The following is an 18,844-nucleotide window of genomic DNA, read 5'->3' as shown; positions in this document are numbered from 1 at the left end:
CTGACCTCTCTCATTAATGATGTGTTTTCACCCACTGAACTGCTCACTGGATAATTTTTGTTTATTGGACCATTCTCTGTAAACTCTAGAGACTGTTGAGCATGAAAATCCCAGGAGGTCAGCAGTTTCTAAGATACTCAATCCAACCTGTCTGGCACCAATGATCGTTTCATGGTCAAAATCATGTAGTTCACATTTCTGCCCCATTCTGATGTTTGGTCGGGACAACACTGAACCTTTTGACCATGTCTTTTATGTACTGAGTTGCTGTCACATGATTGGCTGATTAGATGTTTATATTAACGAGCAGATGTACCTAATAAAGTGGCCATTGAGCACATATGAGCCATTGAGTAATACACCTGACTGAGATTCTGATGTTCAAAGGGAACAGCTGTGCTTATGCACAACTTAATGGAAGCTAACATGCAGATTTAGCAAGCAGCTAGGAAAGCTAAAGCTACGTGGGCCTTTATTTTGAGAAGATTTGCGTAGTTGAGAAAAAGTCACTTGGAGATACTGTAGCTTGTTACATTTAGTTTAGTTTTTGCCTCCTTAATGGAAAAAAAAATGGAAAAATTTGCTTAGAGACAATTCACTAGACTTTGTTGTGTTATGATAGGTTTAGCAGGCTAGACCTATATTTTGCAGGGATTAGAAGATTGAACAGTGACCTCATTGAAACACTCAAAATTCCTATGGGGCTCATCAGGGTACTAAAGGGGATGGTTTTCCTGGGTGGCGAGTTTAGAATTGGGTCACAATTTTGGAATAGAATATACAGTTGCAAGAGAAAGTTTATGAACACTTTGCAATTGTCTGGTTTTCTGCATTAATTACTCAAAAAATGTAATAGACAAATACAATCTGCCTTAACTAATAACACACAAACAGTTGTGTGTTTAATCATTCACAGTCCAGGCTGGAAAAATTATGTAAACCCTTGCATGAACCTCCTTTAGCAGTAATAGCCTCCCAAACATTTCCTGTAGCTGCTGATCAGACTTGCACAGTAGCAAGGAGGAATTTTACACCATTCCTCCGTATAAAACTGTTTCAGTTAATCAATATTTCTGGGATACCTTGCATGAACAGCCCTCTTCAGGGCATGCCATAGCATCTCAATTGAGTTAAGGTCTGGACCTTGACTTGGCCATTCCAAAACTCAAATTTTCTTCTTTTTGAAACTTTCTGTTGTTGATTTACTCTTGTGTTATGGATCATTGTTTTGTTGCATTATCCAACTTCTATTAAGCTTCAGGTGACGGACGACTACGCTGATATTCTCCTGTAAAATGTCTTGATACAAATTTGAATTCATTGTTCCCTCAATGATTGCAAGCTGTCGAGGCCCAGAGGCAGCAAAGCAGCCCCAAACCCTGATGCTCCTTCCACATGCTTCACAGTTGGGATGAGGTTTTGGTGTTGGGTGTGCCAAACCTCCAAACATAGTGATGAACATTTCTACTGAAAAATTCAACTTTTGTCTCGTGTCCACAGAATGTTGTCCCAGAAGCATTGTTGAATTTCCTGGTGGTCTTTTGCAAACTTGAGAAGTGCAGCAGTGTTTTTATTTGGAAAGCAGTGGTTTCCTCCATGGTGTCCTTCCATAAGCACTATTCTTGATCAGTGTTTTTCTTATAGTGGACACATGAACAGAGACTTTAGCAAGATATAGATATTTAACATAGAACATAGAATAGTACAGCACAGTACAGGCCCTTCGGCCCACAATGTGCAGACCCTCAAACCCTGCCTGCCATATAAGCCCCACCTTAAATTCCTCCATATACCTGTCTAGTAGTCTCTTAAATTTCACTAGTGTATCTGCCTCCACCACTGACTCAGGCAGTGCATTCCACGCAACAACCACTCTCTGAGTAAAAAACCTTCCTCTAATATCCCCCTTGAACTTCCCACCCCTTACCTTAAAGCCATGTCCTCTTGTATTGAGCAGTGGTGCCCTGGGGAAGAGGCGCTGGCTATCCACTCTATCTATTCCTCTTATTATCTTGTACACCTCTATCATGTCTCCTCTCATCCTCCTCCTCTCCAAAGAGTAAAGCCCTAGCTCCCTTAATCTCTGATCATAATGCATACTTTCTAAACCAGGCAGCATCCTGGTAAACCTCCTCTGTACCCTTTCCAATGCTTCCACATCCTTCCTATAGTGAGGCGACCAGAACTGGACACAGTACTCCAAGTGTGGCCTAACCAGAGTTTTATAGAGCTGCATCATTACATTGCGACTCTTAAACTCTATCCCTCGACTTATGAAAGCTAACACCCCATAGGCTTTCTTAACTATCCTATCCACCTGTGAGACAACTTTCAGGGATCTGTGGACATGTACCCCCAGATCCCTCTGCTCCTCCACACTACCAAGTATCCTGCCATTTACTTTGTACTCTGCCTTGGAGTTTGTCCTTCCAAAGTGTACCACTTCACACTTCTCCAGGTTGAACTCCATCTGCCACTTCTCAGCCCACTTCTGCATCCTATCAATGTCTCTCTGCAATCTTTGACAATCCTCTACAATACCACCAACCTTTGTGTCATCTGCAAACTTGCCAACCCACCCTTCTACCCCCACATCCAGGTCGTTAATAAAAATCACGAAGAGTAGAGGTCCCAGAACATATCCTTGTGGGACACCACTAGTCACAATCCTCCAATCTGAATGTACTCCCTCCACCACAACCCTCTGCCTTCTGCAGGCAAGCCAATTCTGAATCCACCTGGCCAAACTTCCCTGGATCCCATGCCTTCTAACTTTCTGAATAAACCTACCGTGTGGAACCTTGTCAAATGCCTTACTAAAATCCATATAGATCACATCCACTGCACTACCCTCATCTATATGCCTGGTCACCTCCTCAAAGAAGTCTATCAGGCTTGTTAGACGCGATCTGCCCTTCACAAAGCCATGCTGACTGTCCCTGATCAGACCATGATTCTCTAAATGCCTATAGATCCTATCTCTAAGAATCTTTTCCAACAGCTTTCCCATCACAGACGTAAGGCTCACTGGTCTATAATTACCTGGACTATCCCTACTACCTTTTTTGAACAAGGGGCCAACATTCGCCTCCCTCCAATCCTCCGGTACCATTCCCGTGGACAACGAGGACATAAAGATCCTAGCCAGAGGCTGAGCAATCTCTTCTCTCGCCTCGTGGAGCAGCCTGGGGAATATTCCGTCAGGCCCCGGGGACTTATCTGTCCTAATGTATTTTAACAACTCCAACACCTCCTCTCCCTTAATATCAACATGCTCCAGAACATCAACCTCACTCATATCGTCCTCACCGTCATCAAGTTCCTTTTCATTGGTGAATATTTCTGCAGGTCTTTTGCTATTACTCTTGGATTCTTTTTCACCTCCTTCAGCATTGCATGTTATGCTCTTGGCATGATCTTTGCAGGACGCCCACTCCTGGGGAGAGTATCATCGGGACTGAATTTCCTCCATTTGTGGACTGATGAACACTCAGGTCTTTACATTTTTTTTAGTAGCCTTTTCCAGCTTCATGCATTTCTTCAATTCTTGATCTAAAGTCTCTGAAAGATGTTTTAATTGAGGCATGGTGCAAATAAACAGATCTTTCTTGAGAAGAGCAGGCTCTGTCAGTAACCTGACTTCGTCTTTTTTATAGGGCAGGGTACCTCTACAACCCACACCTCCAATCTCATCAGATTGAATGGAACGCCTGACTTTTGTAGAAGGTGCATTACCCCAGAGGTTCACATACTTTTTTGAGCCTAGATTATGACTGTTTAAATGGTGTACTCATTATTGACAAAAAGTCGTCTGTCCAATTATTTGTGTGTTATTAGTTTAGGCAGATTGCATTTGTCTATTATTGTGAGTTAGATGAAGATCAGAGTTAATGAATGCAGAAAACCAGATAATTGCAAATCATTCACAAATTTTTGTTGCAACTGTAATCCATTTGCGGTTCATCTGAAGGGAAGCTTATGTACTGAATAGTAAATCTTTGGAATTCTCTATCCCCAAGAGTGGTTCAGTCCTTGAGTCTCTTCAGAACAGAGATGGATAGATATCACAAAATAATCTGCAGATGCAGAGGCAAAAGACCAGTTGTGATTGTGATGAATTGGTGGAGGACCAGGTGGGCTTACTTCTAATTCTTTGTGTAATATAAGATTATTTCATAAATGCTGGCTTTGCCAACTGCATTCACAACCTGCAAATGACTATTTTGAAGCTTTGTCTTTCATTCAAAATTGGTGATTTGTTTATCCTCAAAGAGTGTTTATAACTTTGTACTTAACACTGAATACTAGTAGATCATACTGAATTAAAGTTTTGATACTGAACTGAAAAGATCCATCTGGTTCAAAGAGAGAGCGGTTCTAAAAAGCGGCTAAATCATTGGATGGCATCTTCAACCAAGACATGCCCTATTGTTATGACTGATTTCAGGCACAGCCGGAGTGTGGGGACACACTCAACAATTTAGGAAGCATGAGAGGGCCTCAAGATGGCTGTGGCTCAAAAGGGGGGAGCCATGAGGTCATAAGTAGCTAGCCATCTGGACAGAAGCTGGGGTCTGATCAGCCCCGGCTGGGTCACCTGGAGGAGGGTGTATGATGTTGAAAGACCCGAAACACCGGATTATTCCAGGAAATTCACTGAAGGTGTGTCCAGGGGCATCAGTAGATATATGTACACAGCTCTTCCCCTCAGTCTATTTTGGAATTTGTGAACTGCTATAAAAGGAACATGTTTGTGATTGTATTAATGTTGTGGCTACTGCTAATGTTACTAACGTTTTTGTTAAGTATTAATGTGACCAGAGGTGGAGAACTATCTTTAGTCTGTTAGGTGGCATTCAGGAACTTGGTTTGGCTTGGTTTTCATTGTTTTCACTAATTTTGTTTATTCATTGCAGTGTTATTCCTGGTACACAGAAAATTTGGGTGAAGACTTGGGGTTGCTCACATAATAATTCAGATGGCGAATACATGGCAGGTCAACTAGCTGCTTACGGGTACAAAATTACAGGTACAGAAAAAATTACATTTTATAATCATATTACAGATGATAGCAATCTCTGTGTTATATCTTAAATTTCCTTTAAAACAGCTTCAAAACTGGACTACTGAACAACTTGTTTACCTGATTACTTTTGTTATTTGCTGTGTTTTGCGATATTTTGTCACTTATCGACCATATTTTTCCTGACTGTCAGAATAGAATTTAATTTGCAGAGAAACCCAGCTTTATAAATTCTTGATTACCTGAAAGAGTGGCATAGTAATGTAGGAATAAGGTGATTATTTATATCTGATAGAGCACCTGGTTTAACAGTGCTGTAAGCAAGCACTGAGATTTGCTGCTTATCACAGCTATTGATAGTTTATTGTTCAAAATGGTGTTTCATTTGATCTAGTGTTGTCTCCTAGTAGACTCCATTGTATAATAATGTGATTTTGTGCAACTTTTCCCAATATTTTCTTTGCTGTTATTCAATTCAGAGAAATCAATTTAATCTCCACCTGTTCTTAATTAATTCGCCAATGTATCACAAAATGGCATCAGGATTGAAGACCAAGGATAAAGTACAGCTGTGGCAGTGTGGGTACAGAATTGGCTAAGTAACAAAAATCTAATAATACTGCTTCTAATGTGAAGAAGTAACTGATTTGGTAGATAATTATTGATGATCAGCAGGAGTTTCTTGACTATTTACCACTGTTTTTTGCTGGTAGAATAGGTTGTACTTGATTCTGATGGAGGAATCATGTTGTTTGAAAGCTAGAATTCTGTGCATTGCTTGACTAGCTCGTGAGGCAGATTTCCCAATTTAAACATTTTTCCCCTGATATTGATAAGGAATACTTTGCAGTGAAAGCAGCATTTCTGTTTTTGATGCCTCAGATGATCCTGAGTTGTTATTCTAGTTTCATTCTTATATTTCTTTAGTGCAAAAGTCTTGATATAATTGAATAGATGGCTTGACCATTTCAGAGGACTGGATAGGTGGGTAGCACTAGACATCACATTCACTGAAAAATGAGTTTTTAAACATCAGTCTATTAGTCGCATGGTCACCATTAGTTTAAGTTATTTCAAATTATTTTTAGAGAAGTGTTATTTTTTCGAATTGACTGATTTTAAGTTCCCAGCTGTGGTTGGTGAGATTTGAATTCTCATAGCTAAATCATTACTCCTCCAATAACTTAATAACTATGCCACATACCAATCAAAGTTAAATTTGATAATATTTTGCCTGCGTTAGCAGCTATAGTGTACCTATATTACAGCACTTCAGCTAACATAAATTTGCAAATCACTGCCAAATATTTGAGGTAGAAAATAAAAATATATTTTGCAGAATTTATGTAGGAGCAAAAAGAAGTAAACAAAATATGAAAGAAACAAATTAACTGAATTTTTTTCAACGGAACATGTGACAGAAAATCCCAATATGAATGGTTTTCTAAGAATGTACCTCATATAGCGAAGCTTCATTCATTAGTGCCTCTCTTAAAACTTCCTTCTTAGCTTTCAGGAGAGGTAGATCCTCAAATTCTAGGAAGGAGCTGAACTAGGCAGAAAGTAGAGAGTGGACTTCAAGATGTATATCTTGTGATCCATCTGTTTCCTGTCCAACCAAGTGCTCAGGATAGATATGGGGGATGTAGGGAGACAAGTGGTTTTCAATGGAAAAAGGTTTTGGAGCTTGTCCTCACAATTTCAAAGAATTTGAGGAAAAGAGTAGGAAAATCAAATGTGAAAATTGTCTAGTTGAAGAATGCAAATTTTAGTTGATTGACATGGGATCTAGCCCCCTGTGAATTGGAACAAAATTGCACCATTAAATTGTAAATATAAACTGTTTAGAAAGTACACTGCATGGTAAAAATTAGGAATTAATGTTGGGGTAAATGATGGGTTTTCAGATCTGAAACTTTGAATATAAACAATGTAATGAAAGTGAAATTGAAAGGAGGTATGTTCGTAATTCAGTGAAGAACCAGACATTTGTATCTGCTTTGTTGTGAACTTAAGTTATTCAAGCAATCTTCCTCATTAGCCAAGATCAACCAGATTTAGATTATTTTGTAAATCCGATCATAGTGGAAGTTAATTTATTCTGAAAATAAACCTAACTTTTAAAACACAGCCAAAAATTGACTTCCATGTCATGGATATGTGATTATATTGGATGCTATCCTGTTGCAGCATTTGATTACAGGATTACTTTAACCGAAAAAGGAATTGAGTGGTGAATGTGAGACCAGTATATATCTAAATAGTTTTAAGGTATACGGTTTCCCACTTGCCTTTGCACATTCTCATTGACAACAGGCTCTTTGTGCTTGGAGTGCTTATGTTGCAATGAGCTAGCATTTGTTTGTTATCAGACTAGTAGTTTGAAAATAAACCCTGTGTCAATTTTATTAGCCAGTTAGGGATGGGGGTGGGGTGTGAATTCTACTCTGCTCCGTGACCAGATTGGGAATTAACTGGTGTAATTCAAATTGGCTTTTTGGTTGTAGAAAAATACCTGGGAGCCATTCATAGGGTCATACTGCGGTACCAGAATTATTGAAGTAAAAAGTTGAAATGTCTGAGTTAGCAAATTTTAAATGTAGAACTCAAAGTTGGTAATGGTTCCAACAAGTCCGAAATTTCTCCTGACACTACGTACGGTTTTGTTTATTTTTTGTTTGCAAGGCAGTTTGTTTTGTATGGATGGTTTTTTTGAAAGTGCTTTTTTGTATGTTTGGCAGTGATTCTAACTGATATATGATGAAACTAGGATTCTTTTCTCGCTGTTTTGGGGAAACAGAGTAAAGTGCTTATCCATTTAATCAATAAAGTGGCAATAGAGTGAAGTTAAAAAAAGAATGCTGCTAAGATCTATGTGTACTGAATAGAATTTTAAATTTACCACTGTTAAGCATTTTTAAACAAAGTGATTCTAGTGAATTGATATTCAGTATGAGCTTGTTTAGATTTTTTAAAAGAAATATTAATATAAATGTATAAGAAATTAGGTGACATGACGTTTATTTATGATTCACTACTTTGCACTGAAATTGCTTGCAAGCATGAAGCATAGCAAACACTGCCTTGCTTGATATATCACTACACTTGATCCTTTAATGGGGTCTTTGGTGTTCGGTAGTTTAATAAATCTTCCTGACTCTTTGCCATGATAAAACTTCAAATCTTATGTATGTATAAGGAAATCTGCATGCAAATATTTGATTATATTGTTTACAGGTTTCTTTTGTAAGGCTAATTAATTTGAGTGATCAGTTTTATTTTGCTTAATTATTGCTTATTGCTTATTAGTTGTGTTAACGATGCGATAGGTGTGTATACCAACTCATGGTGTCATGATATAAGATGAATGTTTGTTTTCTGTTTCCCATTCCTTATCATTATCAGTCCCAGAGTTATAAATTGTTTCCCTACCATAGACAAAAGATGAAACATTCTAATGCACAGAGCAGTTAATTACAAAATTGCTAAGAGAGTGGCTTTCTGTCTGATTTTTTTTCCTTTTTTTATTCATATAATTTATTATTTTTATTATAGGGTGTGGGAATACAGAAAAGACTAGCAGTCATGGCCATCTGTAACCACCCTTGAGAAAGTGCAGTTTTCTAGAGAAGATATTCCTCCAGTGTGATTGGGTAGGGAGTTGAGGATTTGGGCGCAATGTAATGATGAAATATTTCCAAGGATAGAATGCTACTTTGAGAACGTGCAGGTGATGGTGTTCCCTTGTGGTGGCATCCGTTAGTCTTGCGAAACCATGGATCTGCGCTGGAAAGTTGCAAGACTCAGGCCTGGGCAAGGTTGTATGGAAGACCGACAGTTGCCCATGCAGCAAGTTTCCCCTCTCCACAACACCGATGTTGTCCAAGGGAAGGGCAAGGGCCGATACAGCTTGGCACCAGTGCCGTCGCAGGAGTTGCCAGAACAAGGTTGAAAGCAACGTCGGACTGCCTTAGGGACTCCAGCTCCGGATTTATCCTCAGGGTTTACTCCCGAAGCCTTTCCCATGAGTGGGTATGGCCGCAAGGCCGCGGAGACTTGAAATCAGAGTTTTTCCTCTGTTAGATGGACTGCCTTCCCAGGCTGACGAGCTCCATCTACCCGAAGCACTGGTTTTAAGGCACCAGGACTCACCTTCGCCCCTTCTCCTGTCAGTAGAAACAGTTCTGCCGGGCTTAGAGGCTAAACCACACGAGAAGGCTCGGAGTTGGACTTGGCTGTCAGAGGCTATTTGAGGCGCATGCCGTGAGGAGCTCTTTTAGGTAGTGGAAGCTTGTCCCCACTACCACTCCTCGGCTTGACAACCTTGGAACCTGTTCCCTTGTACCTAGTGCTGTTGTTGTCCATGGTGGTAATATTTACTTACTGGGGTGCTAAAAGTGGGGTTGCTTATGTAAGTACCTGTAAACATTGTAAATGGTACATGTTGAAACTATTGCACTGTTTGAAGAGGAAAGGAATGTTTAAAGTTGTGAGTAAGATGTAAAGCCAGCTTCTTCCTGGATGGTGTTGAATTTCTTGAGGCGTACTTGAGCTGCATACATTCAGCTACGCGGTGACTATTCCTACACGCAGGTAAGTTGCACATTGTGGATGGTGGAAATACTCGAAGTTGTGTCATTCATTGGAAGATGACCCAGACCTGATCTGCTGTTGTTGCTGCAATTTTGATAAGGCTGTTCCAGTTGAGGTTCTGGCGAACAGTGACTCACGTCTCATCCGCCGATGGACATTGATGTTTGGAGGACTCGGCAAAGGTAATGCATGAAGAGCATGTGGTTCAATTATCCTTTGCTGCAGAAGGTCATTGCTTGACATTCGTTTGGTGTGACAGTAGCAAGCCACTTTTCAGATTGAGTCTGAATTTTACAAGAGTCTTACTGAATGTAGGCATGAGCTGCTTGGCTTCTCAGTTATGAATGAATATAGTGCTATTATCAGCAGACATCTCCACATTTGACCTCATGGAAACAAGTTAATTGCAGAAGTAGCGGAAAGTAATTAGGGATTGTGATGAAAGAGTCGGGTTCAATGGAGTACTCACAGAATTATACTCTACAGTCATATTAGACTGTTTGAACAATCTATAGGACAGTTCTCCTAATTTTAGAGTTGTTTCTGGGTGTGTTTTTTTTACCAGATAAACCAGGCCGGGAATAACTTTGCCATGTTAGAATTTGGTGGTGTGTGGGGCAAATTGATTTTTCTGAAAGACATTAATAGTATAGCACAAATTTGGATATCTTTTTACAATATAGAAGGAAGCAATTTCAACTCAACATGTCTATACTGACTCAGAGCAGTCTCATTCTCATTTTATCCCTGTAATCTCTTCTCCACGTATTCCCACCAACTCCCTCCCTCTCCTGATCCTGCTCAAATATGCACCTGCACACGCAGAATAATTTAAATTGGTCATTTCAACTACCAACCACCACTTTGTTTTTGGAAGGAAACTGGAAAAAAGACATAGAGACCGGGAGAGCATGCAAACTTCATACAGCACCAGACATCAGGATTCAACCAGGGTTGCTGGCATTGTGAGACAGCATCCTGCAAGTGCTGCCAAGACTTGAAGGAAAGATGTGAGATCATTTACCTTTTGAACAGGACTTGGTTACATGGCTTCGCAAGGCTGCTGTGCTATTCAACAAGATTACAGTTAATCCAGTGTCCACTTTTCTGTTTCTATCTGTATACTTCCCAACTTTGCCCCAGTGATCAGTAATCTATCATTTTTAATTTTGAATGTATTCAATGGGCTTCATTGTCTGCAGTTGAGAATGCTGCAGAATCGTTGAGAAAGAGTTCTGGGGCTTGTGTTCTGGTGGTAATTATTATTCTAGTTTAGTGTAGTTAGTAAACAGACAATAACAGCAATTAATAAAACTTTTCAAGTGTTTCCTAAATTGTTCTGTTCAGTAGCTACGTTTAAATGCTGCCTTGTAAACAATAGAAAAAGTATTATTATAATTGTTTCTGCAATTATCAATTCACGGATGTGTTTAGACTTTTAGTTTTCCAGTTGGCAGAATATTTATTGCAGAGCTTTTCAGCTCTGTTTGTGTCAGTTAAAAATAAATGTTTTATAGCATTAGGCTATATCTACCCTTGATTAAAATACGGAAATAAGCACTCAGACTGAAAGCATTTCTGAAAGTTAAGAAATCTTAGATGTTTGTTTTGGAGGTATTAGGGCATGTGTGAGTACAGTGAAACTATTTCCATGTTAGTTGGAGTTTTGGATCACATTTTGAGAAATATAAGTCCAAACCTTAAACCCAAGAATTTTAAAACTGAAATATTTAAATAACTTTGGAATAGTTTCAGAGAAAAGTATAAGTAATGGTAACCAGAAAACCATTAGATTTTCATAAAAACATGTCCAGTTCATTCAGGGGAAGAAATTTTCTATTTACTCTATCTGGCCTTTTTAGGATTCAAGGTCCACTAATGTAGTTGATTCCTTACTGTCCAAACAGTTCTGAGGAAAATTGGGATGGACAATAAATACAAATATTTCCAGAAACCTCAAGATCCTGTGACACTTTTAGTTTTTCCACATGCTTTGCCCTGCAAATATAGGCACTAACTCTCCTATGAATGTTAATGTACTGTGATGCACCACATCACATCTTTTGGAAGCTCTGTACCTGTTCTAGATTTTTTAATAATATTAAAAGCAGCGATTGATGAAAACTAGTGCTAATGAGTCAGCAACACACATCAAAGTTGCTGGTGAACGCAGCAGGCCAAGCAGCATCTCTTGGAAGAGGTACAGTCGACGTTTCAGGCCGAGACCCTTCGTCAGGACTAACCGAAGGAAGAGTTAGTAAGGGATTTGAAAGTGGGAGGGGGAGAGGGAGATCCAAAATGATAGGAGAAGACAGGAGGGGGAGGGATGGAGCCAAGAGCTGGACAGGTGTTTGGCAAAGGGGATATGAGAGGATCATGGGACAGGAGATCCAGGGAGAAAGATGGGGGGGGGGACCAGAGGATGGGGCAAGGGGTATAGTCAGAGGGACAGAGGGAGAAAAAGGAGAGTGAGAGAAAGAATGTGTGTATAAAAATAAAAAACGGATGGGGTACGAGGGGGAGGCGGGGCATTAGCGGAAGTTAGAGAAGTCGATGTTCATGGCATCAGGTTGAAGGATACCCAGAAGGAATATAAGGTGTTGTTCCTCCAACCTGAGTGTAGCTTCATCTTTACAGTAGAGGAGGCCGTGGATAGACATGTCAGAATGGGAATGGGATGTGGAATTCAAATGTGTGGCCACTGGGAGATCCTGCTTTCTCTGGCGGACAGAGCGTAGGTGTTCAGCGAAGCGGTCTCCCAGTCTGCGTCAGGTCTCGCCAATATATAAAAGGCCACATCGGGAGGACCGGACGCAGTATATCACCCCAGCCGACTCACAGGTGAAGTGTTGCCTCACCTGGAAGGACTGTTTGGGGCCCTGAATGGTGGTAAGGGAGGAAGTGTAAGGGCATGTGTAGCACTTGTTCCGCTTACAAGGATAAGTGCCAGGAGGGAGATCAGTGGGGAGGGATTGGGGGGACGAATGGACAAGGGAGTCGCGTAGGGAGCGATCCCTGGGGAAAGCAGAGCGAGGGGGGTAGGGAAAGATGTGCTTAGTGGTGGGATCCCGTTGGAGGTGGCGGAAGTTACGGAGAATAATATGTTGGACCCGGAGGCTGGTGGGGTGGTAGGTGAGGACCAGGGGAACCCTATTCCTAGTGGGGTGGTGGGAGGATGGAGTGAGAGCAGATGTATGTGAAATGGGGGAGATGCGTTTGAGAGCAGAGTTGATAGTGGAGGAAGGGAAGCCCCTTTCTTTAAAAAAGGAAGACATCTCCCTCGTCCTGGAATGAAAAGCCTCATCCTGAGAGCAGATGCGGCGGAGATGGAGGAATTGCGAGAAGGGGATGACATTTTTGCAAGAGACAGGGTGAGAAGAGGAATAGTCCAGATAGCTGTGAGAGTCAGTAGGCTTATAGTAGACATCAGTAGATAAGCTGTCTCCAGAGACAGAGACAGAAAAATCTAGAAAGGGGAGGGAGGTGTTGGAAATGGACCAGGTAGACTTGAGGGCAGGGTGAAAGTTGGAGGCAAAGTCAATAAAGTCAACGAGCTCAGCATGCGTGCAGGAAGCAGCACCAATGCAGTCGTCGATGTAGCGAAGGAAAAGTGGGGGACAGATACCAGAATAGGCACGGAACATAGATTGTTCTACAAAGCCAACAAAAAGGTAGGCATAGCTGGGACCCATACGGGTGCCCATAGCTACACCTTTAGTTTGAAGGAAGTGGGAGGAGCCAAAGGAGAAATTACTAAGAGTAAGGATTAATTCCGCTAGACGGAGCAGAGTGGTGGTAGAGGGGAACTGATTAGGTCTGGAATCCAAAAAGAAGCGTAGAGCTTTGAGACCTTCCTGATGGGGGATGGAAGTATATAGGGACTGGACATCCATGGTGAAAATAAAGCGGTGGGGGCCAGGGAACCTTAAATCAGCGAAAAGTTTAAGAGCGTGAGAAGTGTCACAAACATAGGTAGGAAGGGATTGAACAAGGGGGATAAAACCGTTTCGAGGTATGCAGAAACGAGTTCGGTGGGGCAGGAGCAAACTGAGACAATAGGTCTGCCAGGACAGGCAGGTTTGTGGATCTTGGGTAGGAGGTAGAAACGGGACGTGCGAGGTGTGGGAACTATAAGGTTGGTAGCAGTGGATGGGAGATCCCCTGAGTGGATAAAGTCGGTGATGGTGTGGGAGACAATGGCCTGGTGCTCCTTAGTGGGGTCACGATCGAGGGGTAAATAAGAGGAGGTATCTGCGAGTTGTCGCTGTGCCTCGGCAAGGTAGAGGTCAGTACGCCAGACTACAACAGCAGCCCCCTTGTCGGGTTTAATAGTAAGGTTAGGATTAGTGCGGAGGGAGTGGAGAGCAGAGCGTTCTGAAGGAGTGAGGTTGGAATGGGAACAAGGTGCGGTGAAGTGGAGACGGTTGGTGTCCCGTCGGCAGTTAGCAATAAAGAGATCCAGAGCAGGCAGAAGACCAGAGCGGAGTGGCAGCTTTGATCTTGTCAGCCATCTGCAAATGCCCTGGGATTCCATTTAGATTTCCCACAGGGCTCCAGAAACCTGACACTGAAAGCCCTCCTTTTGATAAACAAGGTTTTGTAACTGCTGTGATTTACAAGTAAGACATCCTTGGCCAAACCTGCTAAAGAATATGGGTTCATGTTTAGAATTGCATCTTTTGTTTTGGAGTATTAAGTGGTTTTTAAACAGGTATGGGATTTTTTTAAAGCCTCTGGGGATATTAAATGGTGGTAGCTGAACCCTGAGCTCAAAAAATAAAGTCACCATAGCACTTTGATGCTGCATAAAATCGACTCTTTATACTTATGATTTTATGTACAGTATATAATCAGTTGGGCAATGTAGTTTCAGTATGGTTGATATGAACGGTATATTTTTATTTGTCACTTCCCTAAAAGGAGCCATGCAAAACTGATTCTCAATTGTCTTTTCATATGCTTATGATGCTTTGAAGATAACATCGCTTATTTATTGTTCTTTGGAAGCATTCAATCATGTTTAGTTAACGGCATTTGTAGTGTTTTAAAATATGGTGTAAAATACACATTTTCAGGAATTGTCTTTGCTTTTAAATTTGCATTTTGCTTGTTATTTTATTTGAATTAGTTTTGTATTACTATTGTACATTATGGGTGAGGCTGACAGCACCTGAACGGAAAGCCACTGTCTAATCTGGATTAGTATGTTGTTATGAAAGAGTATTTGGTTTGTTGAATCTGCAATTTTCAGCTCTGTCTTACATCACAAGGAATCAAACAAACTTGCTCTTGAAGGTTGTGCACGTACTCTCCAAGTTTTTAGTAGTAATAACTGTAAATCAATTCTTATCAAGCAAGACCATATCTGCATAAATAATTTTTTTTGTGAACAATGATGTTAAGACATTCAGCTAGCTTACTTATTCTCTGCAACATAGTATATCCCAGGGATAAAGGAAAAACGGAAATAGGTGGGTAGCTGTTTTTTCTGTTTAAGAAACAATGGGATCAACTAGTCACTTTGAGTAACAAAATACAGTACTGCTTACAATATAGAGGTGATAGAGAACAAAGTTTCCTTTTGGTCAACAAATAATATTTAGCATCCATTAAATTGTAGCATTACATAAATAAAAAAAACGCAGCCAATGGTCCCTTAAATTTTCAATAATCATCAAAAAGTGGGATAAAAATTGCTGCATTGTTGAGCAGATTAATTCAATGTAACAGAGCCTCAAGTTCTCATTTGGATTATTCCATTTACTAAATAAGAGAAAATCTGCAGATGCTGGAAATCCATAACAACACACACAAACTGCTGGAGGAACTCAGCAGGCCAGGCAGCATTTACGGGCTGAGACTCCTTCAGGACTGGGAAGGAAGGGGAAAGGCAACAGAATTAAAAAGGTGGGGGGAGGGAAAGGAGGAGAGCTAGAAGGTAATAGGTGAGGCCAGGCAGGAGGAGAAGATGACAGCGCAACACAGCGTGCGTAGCCTCTCTGGTGAAATGATATCGTATTGGTAAGTAAGATGCCATGCACAATTCTGATTTGATGGAGACAGACGTGAGAAGCAGAGGAACATCTGGAGAAATTTCTGAAATGCCTGGTTTGCTGCCGCTGCTACTGTGCGATTGAGAATCTCTGGAGGGAAGGCCCCAAAATCCCCGGCTTTGCCTGCTGCTGGCAACCGAGGCTGAGGTCGAAGCGTTCGGCAGAGATGGTGCTCGGTACTTGGTGTCGGAGGGCTTATTAGAGCTCGAAGTTTTCGGATGACTCAGAGTCGGACTGTGGTCGGGTATGGCAGGGAGAGTTTTCTTCCTTCTCCCGTCTGCGTGAGATGTGGGACTTTCAAGAGACTTTGAACTTTTTTACTGTGCCATGGCCTGTTCTTCATCAAGTTATGGTATTGTTGCACTGTTGTAACTATATGTTATAATTATGTGGTTTTTGTTAGTTTTTCAGTCTTGGTCTGTCCTGTGTTTCTCTGATACCACACCGGAGGAATATTTTATCATTTCGTAATGCATACATTATTAAATGACAATAAAAGAGGACTGCGTGTCCTCATAATCTAATGTAATAAAGGGCTGGAGAGGAAAGGACCTGATTGGTGAGGAGAGTAGGTCATAGGGAAAGAGAAGGAGAAAGCTACCCAGGGGGAGGAGATGTGCAAGTGAGAAGAGGTAAGAGGCCAAAGGAGGGAATAGAAGAAGAGGGGAAGGAGAGGGAAACTTTTTATACCAAAAGGAGAAGTCAATGTTCATGCCGTCAGGTTGGAGGCTACCCAGACGGAATATAAGGTGTTGCTCCTCCACTTTGAGGGTGGCCATGTCTTTGCACGAGAAGAGGCCATGGACCAACGTGTTGGTATGGGCATGGGAACTGGAATTATATTATTTGGCCCTCTGGGAATTTCTGCTTTTGATGGATGGAGCAGAGCTGCTCAACTAAGTGGACCCTTAGTCTCACCAATGTAGAAGAGGCCGCATCGGGAGTACCAGAAGGAGATGTGGGTGAAGGCAGCGACCATGTGGAGGAAGGAAAACTCCATTCCTTGAAGAAGGAGGACATCCCTGCTGTCCTAGAAAGCCTCTAACTTATAAATTAGCCTGGACTGTCTCCAACCGTTCATTTTAGGCAGATCTGATTGGTTCCTGCAGCCTCCCAACGTAATCCAACGTTCAAAGGGCCCATCTTGCCTGGGAACTTGCAGGAAGGTTTTGGCTGTGTCATGACCAATCAGTTTGACCAATTATGTGATGATCACTCTGACTTGTTCAAGATTTTGAAAGAGGCCATATCAAGAAAGACAAGAAGGGGAAAGACATCAAGACGGTTGTCTCCAAGCAGCAGCCTATGAAGGAGTCTCAGAAATACAGGAAAGTGCCTGTTACATCCAGCGGCAGTAGAGTTTCAGGCGCCTGTGACCTTGAGGGAAGGAGGAGTCAGGAAAACTTACTAATTTGTGCATAGGAAACTCAGTTAAAGACTTTAGCTGGAAATTTTCAACTAAAATTAATGCTGTGTGACGTGCTTCCAAATAACTGAGCTCCAAGTTGAAAAAAAGTACACTTGATCCTTTATTGCAAAATCAGCAAAGATTAGAAAGAAGAGCAATCAAAAATAGTGATAGCGAAATTAGCAATACAGGTTCACAATCCCTTATCTGAAATTCTGAAATCCAAAAAGCTCTGAAAACCGAAGGTTTTTTTGCCAACAGCTGAAGTCACTCAGGTGTGACGTGGCAGCACTAGTAGAGGCTGCCAGATGTCAGTTGTGGCTCAGCGCTCGTACTGGTTACATGTGCATTTGCTGTTTGTTAGTATTTTGTGTTCACTGTTGACTTTGTGTTTAATTTCACTGTGAAAATGTCAAAAAGAGCTGCAGATACCCCTATGGGTAACAATGAGAAAAAGAGAAGGAAGCATCTATCATTATTAATAACACAGAAAATGGAGTTATTGCAGAAGCTTGATCGTGGTGTGTCTGTGCGGCGTCTGACTGAAGAATATGGTGTCAGAACTACCACTGTATATGATTTCAATAAACAGAAAGACAAGTTACTGAAGTTTTATAGTGACAGTGATGTTCTACATTTATTCCAATAAGTCATTTACCATGTGTTTGATTCGGTTTGTTTGAAGCTGTATATTTTTGTTTTATTGAATGTTTTTTTCTTGTCATTGTTCCCTAAACAATACAGTATAACAACTATTTACATAGCATTTACATTGTGTTAGGTATTATAAGTAATCTAGAGATGATTTAAAGTATACAGGAGGATGTGCGTAGGTCCAGAGTTCTGCTGGGTCCTAAAGTCCACTGCATTGAGACAGGTTAAATAAGGGACTTGAGCATACGTGATGTTTTTTGGTATCTGCGGGGGTGGGTGGGGGGGGGGGTCCCAGAACCAATAAGGAGGGATTCTGAATTCTGAAATGCAACTGGCCCCAAGGATTTCGGATAAAGGATTGTGGACCTGTACTAACAGTTTGTGGAATTAGTGTAATAACTGGTCAATAAAAAATATCCATTCCCTACTAAGTCTCTATCTAACTAAATTAACAGGACAAAAGAGTGAATATGTGACTATACTCATTTATTTCTACCATGTCCAAAACCCACATGACAAGTTACCATAACCCATAATAAAACACACAATACAAAATACATTACAGACAGACAGAAAATAGATACATGGCTCGAACAAAGATCTTTTCAAGAAAAGACAGGTAGGTTTTCAGAAGGGAATTAGAGATTTTGGCCTTGACTTGTTGTTTCCAGTGCATTTGAGGATGACCATGAGGCCAGAATTGTGCGGTCACACATAATTGAGGATTGTTATGCTGGAAGGATTATGTGGCTAAGCAAGGACAAGATCATAGAATATTGCTGATTTCATTATTGAGGTGTCAGGTGTTCCATAATCAGGAGCATCTACAGGTCATTGTACCCAGTGGTGATAAATGAATAAGACTGGTGTTTTGAACAACCTCAAATTTATGAAAGTTAGGAAAAGGAAGTCTGGTTGGAGATGATTTCAAGTAGCCATGAAACAATGGATGCAGATTTTATTAACACGAGTTGAAGCAGTGTTAAAGTTTGCTGATGTTACAGATTTGGAAGTACAGTAGAGGGTCTTAGTAATGCCACAGCTATGTTGTAGGTAGGGCAGCTTTGGTCCATCTTTTACCCCAAATTTATGCTAAAAATGAAATCAGCCAAA

General features: G+C 41.0%; 1 protein-coding gene across 2 annotated transcripts in view; it reads left to right on the top strand.

Annotated features, from left to right (window-relative positions):
- The window catches only part of cdkal1 (CDK5 regulatory subunit associated protein 1-like 1), a 524,935-nt gene that overhangs the window by 13,396 nt on the left and 492,695 nt on the right, over nucleotides 1–18,844 (top strand). For both annotated transcript variants that reach the window (XM_072283563.1, XM_072283562.1), the window contains exon 3: nucleotides 4,917–5,029. In XM_072283563.1, the coding sequence (XP_072139664.1) occupies nucleotides 4,917–5,029 (113 nt within the window). The remainder of the gene's footprint in view (nucleotides 1–4,916; nucleotides 5,030–18,844) is intronic.

This window comes from Mobula birostris, chromosome 19 (genome assembly GCF_030028105.1).
Source record: "Mobula birostris isolate sMobBir1 chromosome 19, sMobBir1.hap1, whole genome shotgun sequence".
NCBI lineage: Eukaryota > Metazoa > Chordata > Chondrichthyes > Myliobatiformes > Myliobatidae > Mobula > Mobula birostris.
The sequence above is the reverse complement of the archived record's forward strand: the minus strand, read 5'-3'. Positions and strand labels throughout refer to the sequence as shown.